This window comes from Biomphalaria glabrata, chromosome 13 (genome assembly GCF_947242115.1).
Source record: "Biomphalaria glabrata chromosome 13, xgBioGlab47.1, whole genome shotgun sequence".
In the NCBI taxonomy this organism is placed as follows: Eukaryota; Metazoa; Mollusca; class Gastropoda; family Planorbidae; genus Biomphalaria; species Biomphalaria glabrata.
In genome coordinates this window covers 26,128,313-26,142,895 of record NC_074723.1, presented here as the reverse complement: position 1 = coordinate 26,142,895, position 14,583 = coordinate 26,128,313, and the positions used below count along the sequence as shown (strand labels likewise).

Genomic DNA, 14,583 nt, shown 5'->3' with positions numbered 1-14,583 from the left:
ACAAAAATTAGCATAAAAAGGAATCCGATTTAATCCTAATTGTTGTTGCACTAAAAGTCTTCCCTTTTTTACAATTTAATATTTCCTTTGCACAGTGCAGACGTATTTTTTTTAAAGTTAAACATTCATCTACTTACAAAGAATGGAATGAGTCCAAGCTTTTTGTCTTCCTGAAAAAGAGCAATAGATGGTTAAAATATTATTTAAGAATAAAAGAAATCTATAGATGGTTCGAATAGATAATACTTCAATGATATTTGAATCTAGGGCATATCAAGAACAATTGAGTGGAATGCGATTTTTTTCTAACAGATACGGATCCCAAACGAAAAAAAAAAGTGTAGGCCTGCTCTCCCCTTAGATAAGAATGGAATCTGGGCTGTGTCAAACGTTTTCTGCATACTGTTCTTATCTTATATAATACAGAAGTTACTTCAAAAAAGAAGATGAATATTCCTACGCGTCATGCATTTAGTCATGCATATTAACCAATGACCTAAATTCTGCCAAGTCACTGGTTTTCCTGGCTAGCTCAGGCAACCCATTCCATGCTCTAACAGCGCTAGGGAAGAGCATTTGTACACATTTGTCTTAGCATATGGAACGAGGAATGTTCAAATGTACTCTGGCATTTACAACTCATTACTCATTTTAGTTTAGACAAATAAAGCGCATGTGAATTATGTTCAAGTGAGACGGGAAAAGGCTGATTCTAATGTGTGAGGAAAATCGGGGCACATATAGAGTAAGTACTCCTAAGTACTTTTGCATTTGACGTGATGGAAGTCGGCCTGTTTCGGTCATATAGAAAACGTCAAAAGAACTATTGTTCTTGTATTTATTTTAATTTTTTAAACATTAGTTATAATGTCATTATGAATTTATTAAAACAATACAAATACAACAGATATTCTCTCTCTGTAAATACAATTAATACGTCGCGTCTTGCACCACGCGCAAACTTATGTAGAGAAATAGCTTTTTTGTTTGCTCTCCTCTGAAAAAAAATCTTTCAAATATTAAAACCCATGCTGATTCAATAATCATACAAAGCAATTAATTTTGTTTAATAGTATCAAACTTTCTTTTCCTATAAAAAGGTACTTATCAGGGAACTCCTCTACGTTGATGCAGCTACTGTTGCTGAATCTGCTACTCATCTTCAGACCCGATTGACAAACTATCTGCTACATGCCAGAAGTTTGGCTTAAGTATTAGTCAAAGCAAGTCCGGGTACAAAGGGACCCCAGCCATTTTCCTTTTCTATACCAGGCTAACCGTGCAGGACACGCCATTTATGTAACGGCCCTTGAAGAACGGCACCTGGATTGTGACAAGGTTGTGGGAGCTTTTTTACAACTCCGCACAGTGCAATGAGAATGCTCTTGAATCCCATTAAGCACACCCACGGAAGTCTTGTTTTGCTACCCTTCGGACTAATCGTTTCCTCCTACGATCGTTTCCAGCCCGGGCGCCACTATGAGGCAGGGTAGCATGCCCGGGAATGGATAGGAGGCGCAACAGAGATATGGATGCACTTAAATGATTTGTTAAATTCCAAAACTGTGGTCGAAAATGGAATTATATTTAGATTTTCCACCAACATGCATGGTTAAACTGTATTTAGTACGTAACAAACTTAATGAGTAAGCAAAGAAATAAACGGGATGTAGACTATAGGGGAGAAATTCGCCTTACTTGGGCTAATTTAAAGCTTGAAATTTCTAATATTATCGAACTGCAGGAGGCACAAGATTACTATTAGCTTAATTTCGTTTTCTTAGTGAATTCAGCGATAATAATATTTATGCTCTATAAAAAATATAATTAAATTTGCAATAAAACCTAAAAATAGTAGGCTCTTATTTTCAATAACTTTTGTATATCACTGCAAGTTATTTGACATATTTTTTGTATAATAAGTTAAAAAATTAACGAGCTGTTATTGACAGCATGAAAATAACTAAATAAATGATATTTTATTCAAATTCGCATTCTTACGCTTCTTTTGTACTTAGAGGGGGGCCCTTGCGTTTTTTTTTTAAAGAAAAAATAGGAAAAGGGGGCGCTAGGCCAAAAAACGGTCGAAGACCACACGTCACCCAGACTCTGTTCTGTATCGTAACTGAATATTTCAACAGCCTGGGATTAGCCAGGATTTTTTTCGGGGGGGAAGAGGTTGGGGAAGAATTTCTTTTCTCCCCCCACCAGCAAAAAAAATATATGTGCTTGCGAATGTGTATATATATATATATATATATATTATAAAGTAGAATGTGAGGGGTATGTATGTATGTATGTATGTATGGATGTATGTTACTTATAGACATCAAAACCGCTTGACCAATCTTGATAAAACGAGGCAGGAATGTTCCTTGGGTACCAACTTAGACCGTAGTGTATGTATTGTAGCCCTAAAACAAACTTAAGACCCTCAAAAAAAAAAAAAGTTGTCCGACTCTATTACAGCTATAGTATTTTATGGATCTAGGCCATGTCTACAATGTTGACATAGAAAAGATCGAAAGGATTTAGACCTAGATCTAATTTTAAGAAATACACTTTGCGCAGATAGTTTTTTACTTTGACACATGAAAAGACAAAAGAAGATCCATTGATTTCATTATATAATAAAATTAACCTTCAATTTTGTGTTTCAAAAGCATTATTTACATAAATTAGTTCCTGATATCTGTGACTACAGATTTCCTGACGAACATTCTTTCATTAGACAATACCGTAATGAATCGCGTACTAAAAATTAATTCGTTTAATTGTTTACTTTATAATCCCATCCCTAGATCTAAAACTCTAATTCAACTCTAAGATGATAGAACTTCTCTTCGCACAGATAGTTTTATACTTTAACACATAAACATATTAATTAAAGTCCATTCATTTCATATTTTGATCAAATAAACTTTCAAATTTGGTTTTCTAAAGCTACATTCGTTTACGAAAGCTGCGAAGCCGAGTTGAGATAGGCCTAGATCTATATTCATTCATGAGTCGCGTACTAAAAATTATTTCGTTTAATTGTTCACTTTATAATCCCATTTATTTAACAAAGCTATCGCTCTTTTCGTTTTTAATAGATAAGAATGTATCGACTTTGGGTAAACCATTTTCGCAAAACTAATTTTATTTTCGTAGCGAAACTGAAATAACGTGAAAGGATCATTAGCTACGTTTAACATACATCTAAATCCAATCCACTAGATTATTCAAAAGAAATGTTTTAATTAAAAAAAAATGGATTTAAGCCTATTAGCTATTTTGATTTGATAGCATTATTCACACTATTTTTACATTGACACATTCGCTTTACTTATTACATTATTATTTCGTTTAATTGCTTACAAAACACTCTCAGTGACTATATCGAAAGTAATGCGCAAATAAAGACCCGCGGGTCGCGGGTAACATATGTCTAGTATATATATATATATATATATATATATATATATATATATATATATATATATATACATAATTAATCTTTATTACATTCTAACCCTTCATTCTTTCGGAAGACGTTTATTGTACCCTAGAATAGGTTCTTCCTTGAGTTAGCGGAAAAATTGTAGACTCCCCACCTTTGCCGGCATGGGGGTCTGGGGGAGTGTTGGGAGCTCACCCAGCTGGGTTCGGGGCGGAGCCCCGCCGCCAAGCTCTATTTTAAGGTATTGAAAGCCCAAAAAATGCATATTCTGAGGTATTCTGATGTGTAATTTGCTTGTTTTGATATTTTAGAGGTAGCCTATTTTTTTTTTAGCTTCAAACACCGCTGGAGGGGGGTTTAAACTCAAAACCCCCTTTGGCTACGCTTATAGATTTTTGAGTGTGTAATTTTCTTTTTTTTTATTTTGAAAGGGTATTTTTTACCTTCGAATCTCGCTGAAGAGGGGCTTAAACTCAAAAACCCTTTGACTACGCTTATAGAATTTTGAGTGTATAATTTGCTTTTTGATATTGAAGAGGTGGTTTTTAGCTCTAAACCCCGTTGATGGGGGTTTTAAACACAAAACCCCTCTTGGCTAATCTCATAGATTCTGGTGACTGATCGTAAATTTCGGAGGGGGATTAAAATCAAAATCTTCCTTATCTATGCTCTTGGAATTTGGGGATTGTCGTTTGCGCATTCTTCTTTTTTTTGGCTGTGTTTTATAGAAGAGGGGGATTTGACTGCACAACGCCCTCGTAGGGGGTTTTAAATTCAAAACATCCATTGGCTGCGCTGGGGCAAGTGATGGTTTAGTTTTAAAATCTCACCTAAAATAAACAGAATCAAAGCGAAAAATCAGTCCCAAACCCCCACCCCCCTTGGCTACGCCCATGTATTGACAACACACTGCCAAACTATAACTAATACGTGTCCCTTCCCACAAGGCAGAGTTGGACGCTCGACAAATGCTAAATTAACATTTACCAAGCTTACAAATGTAAAATTTTGTTCCACTTCAAGAATCTGACCATGTACTTGTACATTTTAACCTAATTACAAACCTACTTTAAAACAAAAAAGAGAGCATTGAAAACGTCCAAGATGTGATCCGAAGAGACCCGACAGTAGAAACACTAAGAGGATGCATTGAAAATACTAACTTGGATATCTTTATTTAGAACTGTCCAGACATAAACCACCTGACAGAAACTATGAACTTGTATCTATTACTCTGTGAAGGGCTCACTATTCCAACAAAATTAATACACGCTATCGGAAACCATAAATTCAGGATGACCAAAAAAATCAAAGATCTTATTATTGAAAAGAAAAAAAGTATAAGGCTAACAACTAAAAGTTTAAAATGCTAAAACAGCCCTGAAAAAGCGATAGCTGAACGAAAAAACGTACAAAGAAAAAAATGAGAACTTCTTTCGAAATAAAACTCAAATGCTGAGACTGCGCCTCAAAACGAGAATGACTTTCAGTGGACAATGGGGAGAAATTCACCAACGAACTAAATAACTTTTATTCTCGTTTCGACAAAGATTTTGTTGACCTACACAAAAAAATTTCAACACTCTGACCAAAGATTTAAAAGAGTAAATGTAACATAAGCTTCTGGACCTGATAAAATAACCGGCAAGCTGATCAAGCTATGTGCGGAACAAATCTTTTTCATCTTCTCTAACATCTTTAACTACTCGTTACAAACTTGCCTAATTCCACAAATCTGGAAAACTTCAGATATCGTAACAAAAAGAAACAAAAACAAATAGTTTAAAGTTTAAATGATTTTAGCCCAGAGCCCAGTAGAACTAACACTTACAGTTTCGAAATTTTTTTAAACAAATAGTTGGTTAAACAACTTTAACAAAAGTCAATAACAGCCTAGACTCTCGCCAATTTGCATATAAAGCAGCTAGGAGAACTGAGGATGCAATTCTATTGCTTGTGGTCCAGCACTATAAGCATCTCGATACACCCATATTGTATGCACGGCTTTCCACACCATATAGGCATATCTAATCATCAACAAACTGAGTAATCTAAATGTCAGCCCTTACGTACAAGCTTGGGTTCTAAGCTTCTTAACACAACGCCCCCAGTTTGTTAAAGTCAACAACACCAAATCAACTCGAGCACTTTGTACGACGGCTCCTCAAGGTTGTGTACTTCTACAGTACTGTACACTTAACACCAATGACATAAGACGCCTCTATGACTCAGTTCAATTCATTAAATTCGCTGATGATACTGCCATAGTCGCTCTACTTTCAGAAGACGAAACACAGTATCGAAATTTAAATCACCAATGTTTATACAAGGTTCGTGTCCCTTGAACGGGACCTCTCTACATTTATTATGTCTAGCTATTGTTCCGTTAAAAACTGGTGCACTGACAGCTTTTAAGAACTGAATTTTACAAAAACTGAAGAATTCCTCTACTAGATTTCAGAAGGAACAAACAACTGATACATGAACTGCAGATAAATAATAAACCGATATATAAATATCTAAGCGTCATTGTTGACAACAAGCTTTCTTGGAAAGACCACCCCTGAAACTCTGGGAAAATCGCAAAGCGCCTTTTTCCTAAACAAACTAAACAGGTTTAAACTACATAATTGGATAATTTTACGCTGCGACAATTAAAAAAATAACAGCTGTAAACTATATTCAAAAATCTTGGATAATTATTTACTGTGCGACAATGCAAACTTAACAGATTTAAAGTACATACGAAATTCAATTAATCCTGTGCACTCTCAGGGGAGCATAGAACCGCAACTCGGTTCAGAGCTGCCCCCATGTCATTCCAGTATCCTCAGCTTCACTGATGACTGACCTCTTCCAGGTTTGCTTGGGTATGCCCACTTTCCTCTTTCGTTGTGAATTCCAATCAAGTGCCTGCATTGCAACATCGGTAGCTGGTTTTCGCAGGGTGTCCTATCCAGCTCCACTTTCGCTTTTTGATGTCTTGGGCTATGGTCTTTTGTCTAGTTCTCTCCCACAATTTGACAGTAAATTTACATACAAAGATCTTGGATAATTTTTACTGTGCGACAATGCAAACGTGCTAACATCTATAATAACACGTTGGCAAGGCGACGAGGCAATGTTTTATCTAGACTTTGCGTCGCTTAGACAACATTATAATTGGGAATCAAAAACCAAAAGCACAACACTACCATATTTTAACGAACTTTTAGAACAAAAATGTCTCAGCAAAATCGGAAAAATCTTGGAAGACAACAGTCACCCTCTCCGTCATAACTACGCAAAGTCGCCTCGAAGTGGGCGACCTCGGTCAATGAAGACTAGAACCGAACGCTACAAAAAGTAGTTAGTTCCTTACTCGGTCAAACTGTAGCAGCGCTTTTCGTTGACTAGGAAATGTGAAAAGGATCAAGAAGTCTCTATGTAATCTTTGGGTAGTCTTTATGTTGTGTATGTTCTATTTGTGTGAATGTTTCTGTTGTTTTTATTTGAGAAAAGAATTCTTGCAATCACAATGAATTTCCATAAGGATCAATAAAGCAGTCCTAGTCTTAGTCACACTTGACTTCTGGCCAGGTGCTTTGACCAACCTTATTGGCGAATAAGTGGGAGGTGCAATATTGACAGGATGTCACACTGTCTATCACGTGTCATCCCATGATTTCCGGACCAATCCCTATTTTAGCCCACGTTGCATATGTCTCAAACTTTTCAGTTGGGAAGAATAGCTCCATTTACTATAAAACGTTGTGGGGCGTTCTTCATTCCCAGAGTCTATTTATTGTGTATCCACACAGTAGCGTCACTGTGGGCCGCACCGAGTGACACTCAAAAGGGGATGACACCCAAATCAGAAAAATGCACTTTTGTAATGCAAATAATAAGAAAAAAGTAAATAAAAATATAAATGCCTGTGGCTATATACCCATGTTCTGTCTTGCATCCACCGTTCTTGTATGAACCTCGCCCCCTTCCGATGACTTCTTATGCGCACTCAATAGTGGTATCTCTGAAGTTGGCCCACTCTTCTTCAAGGGCCTTTGGTTTTCCATGGCGTGAACAAAACCGAATGACGGACTTCGCCGATGCTATATACCAGCTACATGGATATGAGCTCTGATTTAAAGAAATGTTTTTCTCAAAGCTTTTGAAAAAGCTTATAGTAATAAGAATGCTTGCCTTCAAGCCCGAAGATTAATTTGGAATGCAGTATTTCCCGTGGCTACGCAGCTCCAGCTGTAACATACACATTTTTCCACATGCAGGACTAGCATGATCATTGTCCGCCGGAGCGATTTATTCCATCAAACTCTCGACTGGAGGCGTCCGAAAGCACTACTGGCCCTGGCCAGACGGTTATCAACTTCCCAATAGTCCTCAAAGGGATTTATTTAAACTTATACCACCACATCTATCAAATACGATTTCTTTCCCTTGTTCAAGATACCAAACAAAATAATTGATAGTTAATTTTTTTAAATAGATTCTTATGTTGTCAGCTAAAAGAAATAATTGTGCAAAATTTCAGCTAGATCCAAGATTGGTGTTGGAGAAATAACATTTACAAGCTTTTCATCTGTCAGACAAAGTGAGTTAATACATAGACTGCATATATATAGTCTATGGTTAATATTAGACTTTAAAAAAAAAAAAAAGAAATGATGACCCAATTTTTGTAGGGAAAAAAGAAGGTAAATGACATTGTTTCTGAAGTTGAAGAGAACATTGAAATAGAACAAATAAATTAAATTTTACTGAAAATACTGATTATATCAGAAAAAAAAACGAGGTTACAAAGACAGTTTGTGTGGAAACAAAAACTCAAAATCGGCCCCCGAAAATGTCTGCTCAGGTCTCAATATTTTCAGAAAGAATTTCAGGAACCATGAGCGTAGCCGGGTGGGTTCTTGGGACTCACCACGCCTCCGAAATGAAATCCACCCCCTCTCCACAGTGGGGGTGTAATTGTGACTGGCTCGTTGCTTTGATTTTGTTTATTTTAGGTGAGATTTTTAATATTACACCACCACTTGCCCCAACGCAGCCAAGGGGAGTTTTGAGTTTAAAATCCCATTCCAGGAGTTTTGCGGTTAAAACCCCCTCATCTATAAAACAAAAAAACAAAAAATAATGCAAACGACAATCTCTAAATTCCAAGAATATAGCTAAGGGGGATTTTGATTTAAAAACCCACACCTCCGATTTTTTTAAAAGATAAAACCCTATCTCTAATATAAAATCCATGAGCATAGCCAAGAGGGGTTTGGTGTTTAAACTCCCTCTCAATCGGAGTTTGAAGTTAAAAACTACCTCTTCAATCTTTAAAAAATAATAATTACACACTCAAAGGGGTTTTGAGTGTTAAAAAAAACCTCCAAGGATTTTTTAGTTTAACCTCCCCCCCCCCCAACTGATGGTTTTGACGATAAAACTTATATAAAATCTAAAGCAAACTGCAATCGCAAAAATCCAAGAGCGTAGCCAACAGAGGTTACAAATTTGTACCAGTCGCTGGGCTCCATTGATAAAGTGCAGTGAATAGCATGACGTCTTCTGTTGAAATTGAAAAAAGACTAACAAATATGGCTAAGATGGATTTCAGGAGTCAGTTATTGAGATCGGGTCTCAATCAAGAAAATCCTATGCCGAACTGGGAGTCGACAGCTTAGTGAGTTGTGACAGCGTCGTATGAGGTTTGCGAAACATGTTCTCCGACAAAATGAATTACGCAAACCAAGAGTTGCGATGATATGGAGGCCATTACGAGGAAAGCTCAAACAGGGGCATCCTAATATAACTTTGCGTTACATTTTCATGGACACCAGGTGGGAAGCAGCTTCAGATATTGCCAGTGACAGATCTTTGTGGAGACGCCTTGTCGCCCAATGCGCCGAACGGCGCGAGAGAATCCAAGTCTAAGTACTAAGTTAGTAAGAATAGTAGATTAGGTTTCTAAATTAAATTTTTTTAATAGCAGGATAATGCACTGTAGATACCTTTGAATATGCATTTTTTGGTGTTTTAAATACCGGAAAATATTAATTATGTGTACACACACACATAAAAAAAAAAACTCCCCTCAAAATAATCATGGCTACGCATATGTCAGAAACTATGAACTACAAACTATCAACAACTACAAACAGATACAAAAAGAAGAGGGGTGCTCGTGTCGAAAGTGTCGAAAGTGTTAGCTATACAGTTATATTGCTTGACTAAAGACTTGATACCACACTATACGGAGATTTATTAATGTTATAATTATTACATTGTTAATATTCTTATGTATTCGATGAGCTGCTAGTTATAAAGATATAGTTAAATCCTAGGTGTCACTTAAAAAGACCGCATCACAAATGAAGAGATTAAAAACAGGATTAATACAAGAATTGTACCCCACGATGACCTGCTAACCATTGTCAAAAAACGTAAAGTCTATGGCCACATCACAAGAGAAGAGTGAATGAAATTTTATCAAAAGCAAAGGACAAAGAAAGGAGAAAGACGGTAGACAGATCTTGGGTGGTGCCCCAATGGTCCATCAGACTAAGGTTATGTGAAGGTGAAGGAAAATGTGAACCTAGCCTAACTGATGTTATTGAATGAATATCTAATATATCTATTTGTTTTGTAAAGGGGGAATTTCTAAATCAAAACCTCAATGAACTAAACGTTTCCCTACAAAATAACAACTCTACTCTTTAGTTAAGTGTTCCCATGATATGCTGTGCGCTTACAGTTGAAGTGTATAATATAAAACACTACTTATTAATTGTTGTTTAAAATTATGTTACTCTTATATGCATTTTAAATAAATAAATATTAAATAAACTATTAATAGTGAATAGTTGTTAAAAGGGTGTATTTTTATGAAAAAAACTGCTTGCATAGTTGATTTTATAAATTCTATTTTTCGCTTTCAGAAAAGAAGAAAGTAGCCGTTGCATCAGAACTTTGAATGGTCTAAAATAACATGATGTCGGATTTTCAATATCTTTTCTAGTTTACGAGATCTAAACGGGACGGACGGAAGGACGGACACTCAAAACTAATAGCGTCTATTCCCCTTTCAGGGGCCGCTAAAAATAAACTTTATAAAAACCTAAATGCTGCTGTTAAGGTCATTGGTAAAAAACGGTGACCGGTCATTTCATCCCGGTCATTTCATCTTTGGTCAGCTCATCAGACTTCATCCACGGTACTTCATCCACATTTAAATAATTTTTTTCTTAGTCATTGTGTAGTTGTGTTGTTAAGGCTTCGCCTATAAGCCCTATTTAGATATAATATATAAATATTATTATTTAGAATGCTTTTTGTTATTTTTTGACAGTTATATTAGTGTTTATAGTGTTCCGGTCCTCTCTTCATACTTGTTGAAAAATGAAATAATATATGTAAACTAGTCGACCGGCGGCGTAGCACACACCGCTATTTTGCTTGGCCGGCTTTAGGTGACCGCAGTGGGCCCCGCACTTTCATATATAAATTATTAAATTAAACCATTGTCAATTTACCAGCAGCTCCTCAAAATCTCCTGAAATTGCAAAACATACGAAAAAGTCCTTGAAATATCTGCAAGCTATTAAAATCTTTAGAAAACTCATATGAATCTCCTGAAATATATTAGACAAAAATTGTCATTTTGGGGTGTCATTCAATAAGGAAAATGCCAATCCTACGCGCGATAAAAAAAAACCTAATTTTGGAATCTGGTGAAAGAAGCTTCTCGCGCCTCAAACTAATTAAGAATTATTTAAGTTCAACAATTCTCGTAGATAGATTGAAACATTTGTTATTTTTTGCTATTGAGCGTGATCTATGTAGGAAATATATTTTTATGATATACTGTATGACTTCGCTACACGCAAAGCTCGTAAAGTTCGTTGGATAACTCTATATGCAGAAATAAAAGAGTGATATTTCCTTTACTTCTTCTTCTCGCCCAAACTCTTTAGCGAAGAAGAGAATTATATATATATAGATAAGTATATAATTGGTAAAGATGGTTTGTCTTTAGTTATATTTTTTCTGTTTGAGTTTTGAGTTTAGGCACATCGGCACATCTGTTTGATGTAGGGGATGTAAATATTATCCCGCGCATGATGTAATGATCAAAGGCCAATGTGTGGTGTAAGTAGTGTGAAACGATGAGAACGATTACAATACTTATGGTCTTGTTAATGATAAGTTATCTTGTGACGGACATTCTTTATTTCATCTTGAATAAATCGTTCTTTCTTAAATGTGGACGCAACGTTTTTTTCTCCATTAAACGCTGACTTCATTCTCTGGAGCCGATTCAAATTACCTATATACGCTTTGTTTTAATCCCCCGTTATAATGTTAACGTTATAAATTGTGGCACTGAAGAACTTCCAAGGAAGAAATATACAACGCTGGGTAAGAAATTACAAACCATGTACAGCAATACGAATCAATGGAAAGTCTTCTGTACCTAAGTACTGTTTATCATATTGAGTTAGATAAACAGGCAAAATTAGTTTTTACATTAGCTCTATGTTTATGGATGCTACATATGTATATTTTTAATAACATTAAATTATATTGTAATAACTTCAGGGAGGCAACTCAACGAGATATATGTGTTTATTTACACGGAGTCATGACAAACACATAGGACATCTGCCTTGAACACAGCATCTTCATATCGGTTCTAGACTTGGACGGAAATCGTTCTCTTTCCTAATGTAAACATCCTACCTAGTCTGGTTTCTAGAAGTGCGCACCTTCTGCACTAGCCTGGATAGTGGTGAGCATGGCAGAGTTATAACAATATTTTTATTTAATGTGTCACACTTTTTGTCGTGAAAATCAAAATAAATATATGAAATATTGTTAATATCATACATTTAAACTTATTTGTTGGATCAGAGTATGAAATGACGGGGATGAAATGACCAGGCATGAAATGACCAGGAAACGTAAAAAACCATCCCCATTTCGACTTCTGTTTAAGAAAAACATTCAGAAGTAAGCTAAAGCGATTATAGAAATAAAAAATCACCCTCTGTTCAGGATTTTGTGACTTTACCATCATGAAGGATATACAAGACAACGATTACAAAGACAGACACAAAAACTCTTTTTGTTTCTCTGGGAAACAAATAATTAAATACAATAGAAATCTGATAAACATTTCACATGTAAATTTTGAGTGAATCTGGAGTGAATGTATATTATGTTTTTTTATAATTATAATGTATTTTTAGAGTCACCCGTAAGTGGACAACCTGCTATTAGGGTTGTGCAAAAGTCCGTCTGTCACTCAGATTTCAAAAACTAGAAGAGAAATGAATAATATTATTTAACAATGCGTTGTGGCTTGCAAAGTTTTGGTGCAACAGCTACTTTTTGGTCTCTAAAAGCAAACCGTTTAGATTATAAAATTAATTATATATAATTATGCAGGCGATTTTTTCATAAAAATACACCAATTCTAAAACAATAATAAATGTAGAGGAGATCATGTTACAATAGATTAACAAAGAGAGATATTTTTTTTTTGTGTATTTTCAGTATCACTAAGTCAAATATATACATAAAATGTACAAGAAATGTTCAGCAAAAAAAATCAATGCCAACGAATGTTTGTTTGCTCTTCTAACTTATATTACATTTAATTTACGCGCTTAAACGTAAGAGGACTATACGAGGGCATGAGAAAAGCCTTTGGACCTCACACCAGCAAGTGTGCTCCGCTCAAGTCAAAAGATGGCCCAATCATCACTGATCGTGCGCTGCAAATGGAGCGATGGGTAGAACACTGTGCAGTAATTTACCAGATTGAAAACGCCATCTCACCAAATGCTGTTTCCGACTTCCCATAACTTCCAGTTTTGACGGAATTAGACAAAACGCCCTCAGTAAAGGAGCTGAGCATAGCTATTGACATGCTTGCACATGGGAAAGCACCCGGAGGAGATGGCATTCCTGCTGAAGTCATTCAGGCTGGAAAACATGCCCTAATCAAACCACTCCATTAACTGTTAAGCTTGTGCTGGGAACAAGGAATGGTCCCCCAAGAATTGAAAGACTCCAACATAGTTACAATTTATAAAAATAAAGGCTACCGCTCTGATTGTAACAATTATAGAGGCATCCTACTGCTTATCATAGTCGGAAAGGCTTTTGCTAGAGTTTACTAAAGTGATTACAGATCCTGGCAGAACGTGTTTATCCAGAGTCGCAGTGTGGCTTTAGGGCACGTAGATCTACAACAGATTTTCTCTCTGCGGCAGCTACAGGAGAAAAGCAGAGAACAAAAGCAGCCCCTCCTCATCGGCTGCCCAAATAAGTTAAGAAAACTAGTGTCAGCTTTTCACGAAAATATGCAGGGCACTGTTCAATTGAAAGTTCTTCCTACAGGTCATTCTCCATCAAGAGCGGAGTAAAAACGAGAATGTGTACTGGCTCCAACACTATTTGGCATCTTCTTCTCAGTCGTACTAACTAGTGCTTTTAAATCCCTGGAAGACGGAATAATAGAAGTCAATATAGAGATTTTCATTTACATTTAGCATTTATATGCTATTTGATTTGAAAAACCGGAACTTCATATTATTGATCATAAGTTTTTGCAACGTTTAAGCACGGGAATTGAATGTAATATAAGTTAGAAGAGCAAATAAATATTCGTTGGCATTGATTTGTTTTTCACAAAAACATCCGGAACAATCTAACACAGATACTTAAAAATATTGACTTCTATTTCATTAACTATAAAGTTGTTTCGGATATTGTTTTATAAAAAATAAATTATGTCAAATAATTGTTTCAAATTTCATAATTAACTAATAAAACACTAATATTCTTGGACAATAAGTATAGTTTAGTTATCGATATCAAATTGTTCCGTATTTTCAACTTAAAACAAATTCATGTCAAATGACTTTTTTTTTTTCAAAAATATCAACATAAGGTTGTTCAGGATTTTAAAATAAGAAAGTAATTTACTAGAAACGATTATTTATAATCCTGTTTTACATTTAATTTTCTTGCTGAAACATAACAAAAGTCTCTTACCAATAAAGAATGTTCCGGATTTTGTTTTGAAAAAGCAACCGACCTACATTACTTTAATTTTCTTACAAATCGTCGCCAAAATTGTTCCGAAT

The 14,583-nt window shown here is 35.6% G+C and overlaps 1 protein-coding gene across 1 annotated transcript in view; it reads right to left on the bottom strand.

The window, feature by feature from the left end:
- The window catches only part of LOC106074500 (aromatic-L-amino-acid decarboxylase-like), a 198,292-nt gene that overhangs the window by 81,276 nt on the left and 102,433 nt on the right, over positions 1-14,583 (bottom strand). Inside the window, exon 8 of the mRNA XM_056007390.1 lies at positions 138-170. Coding sequence (XP_055863365.1) covers positions 138-170 — 33 coding nt within the window. The remainder of the gene's footprint in view (positions 1-137; positions 171-14,583) is intronic.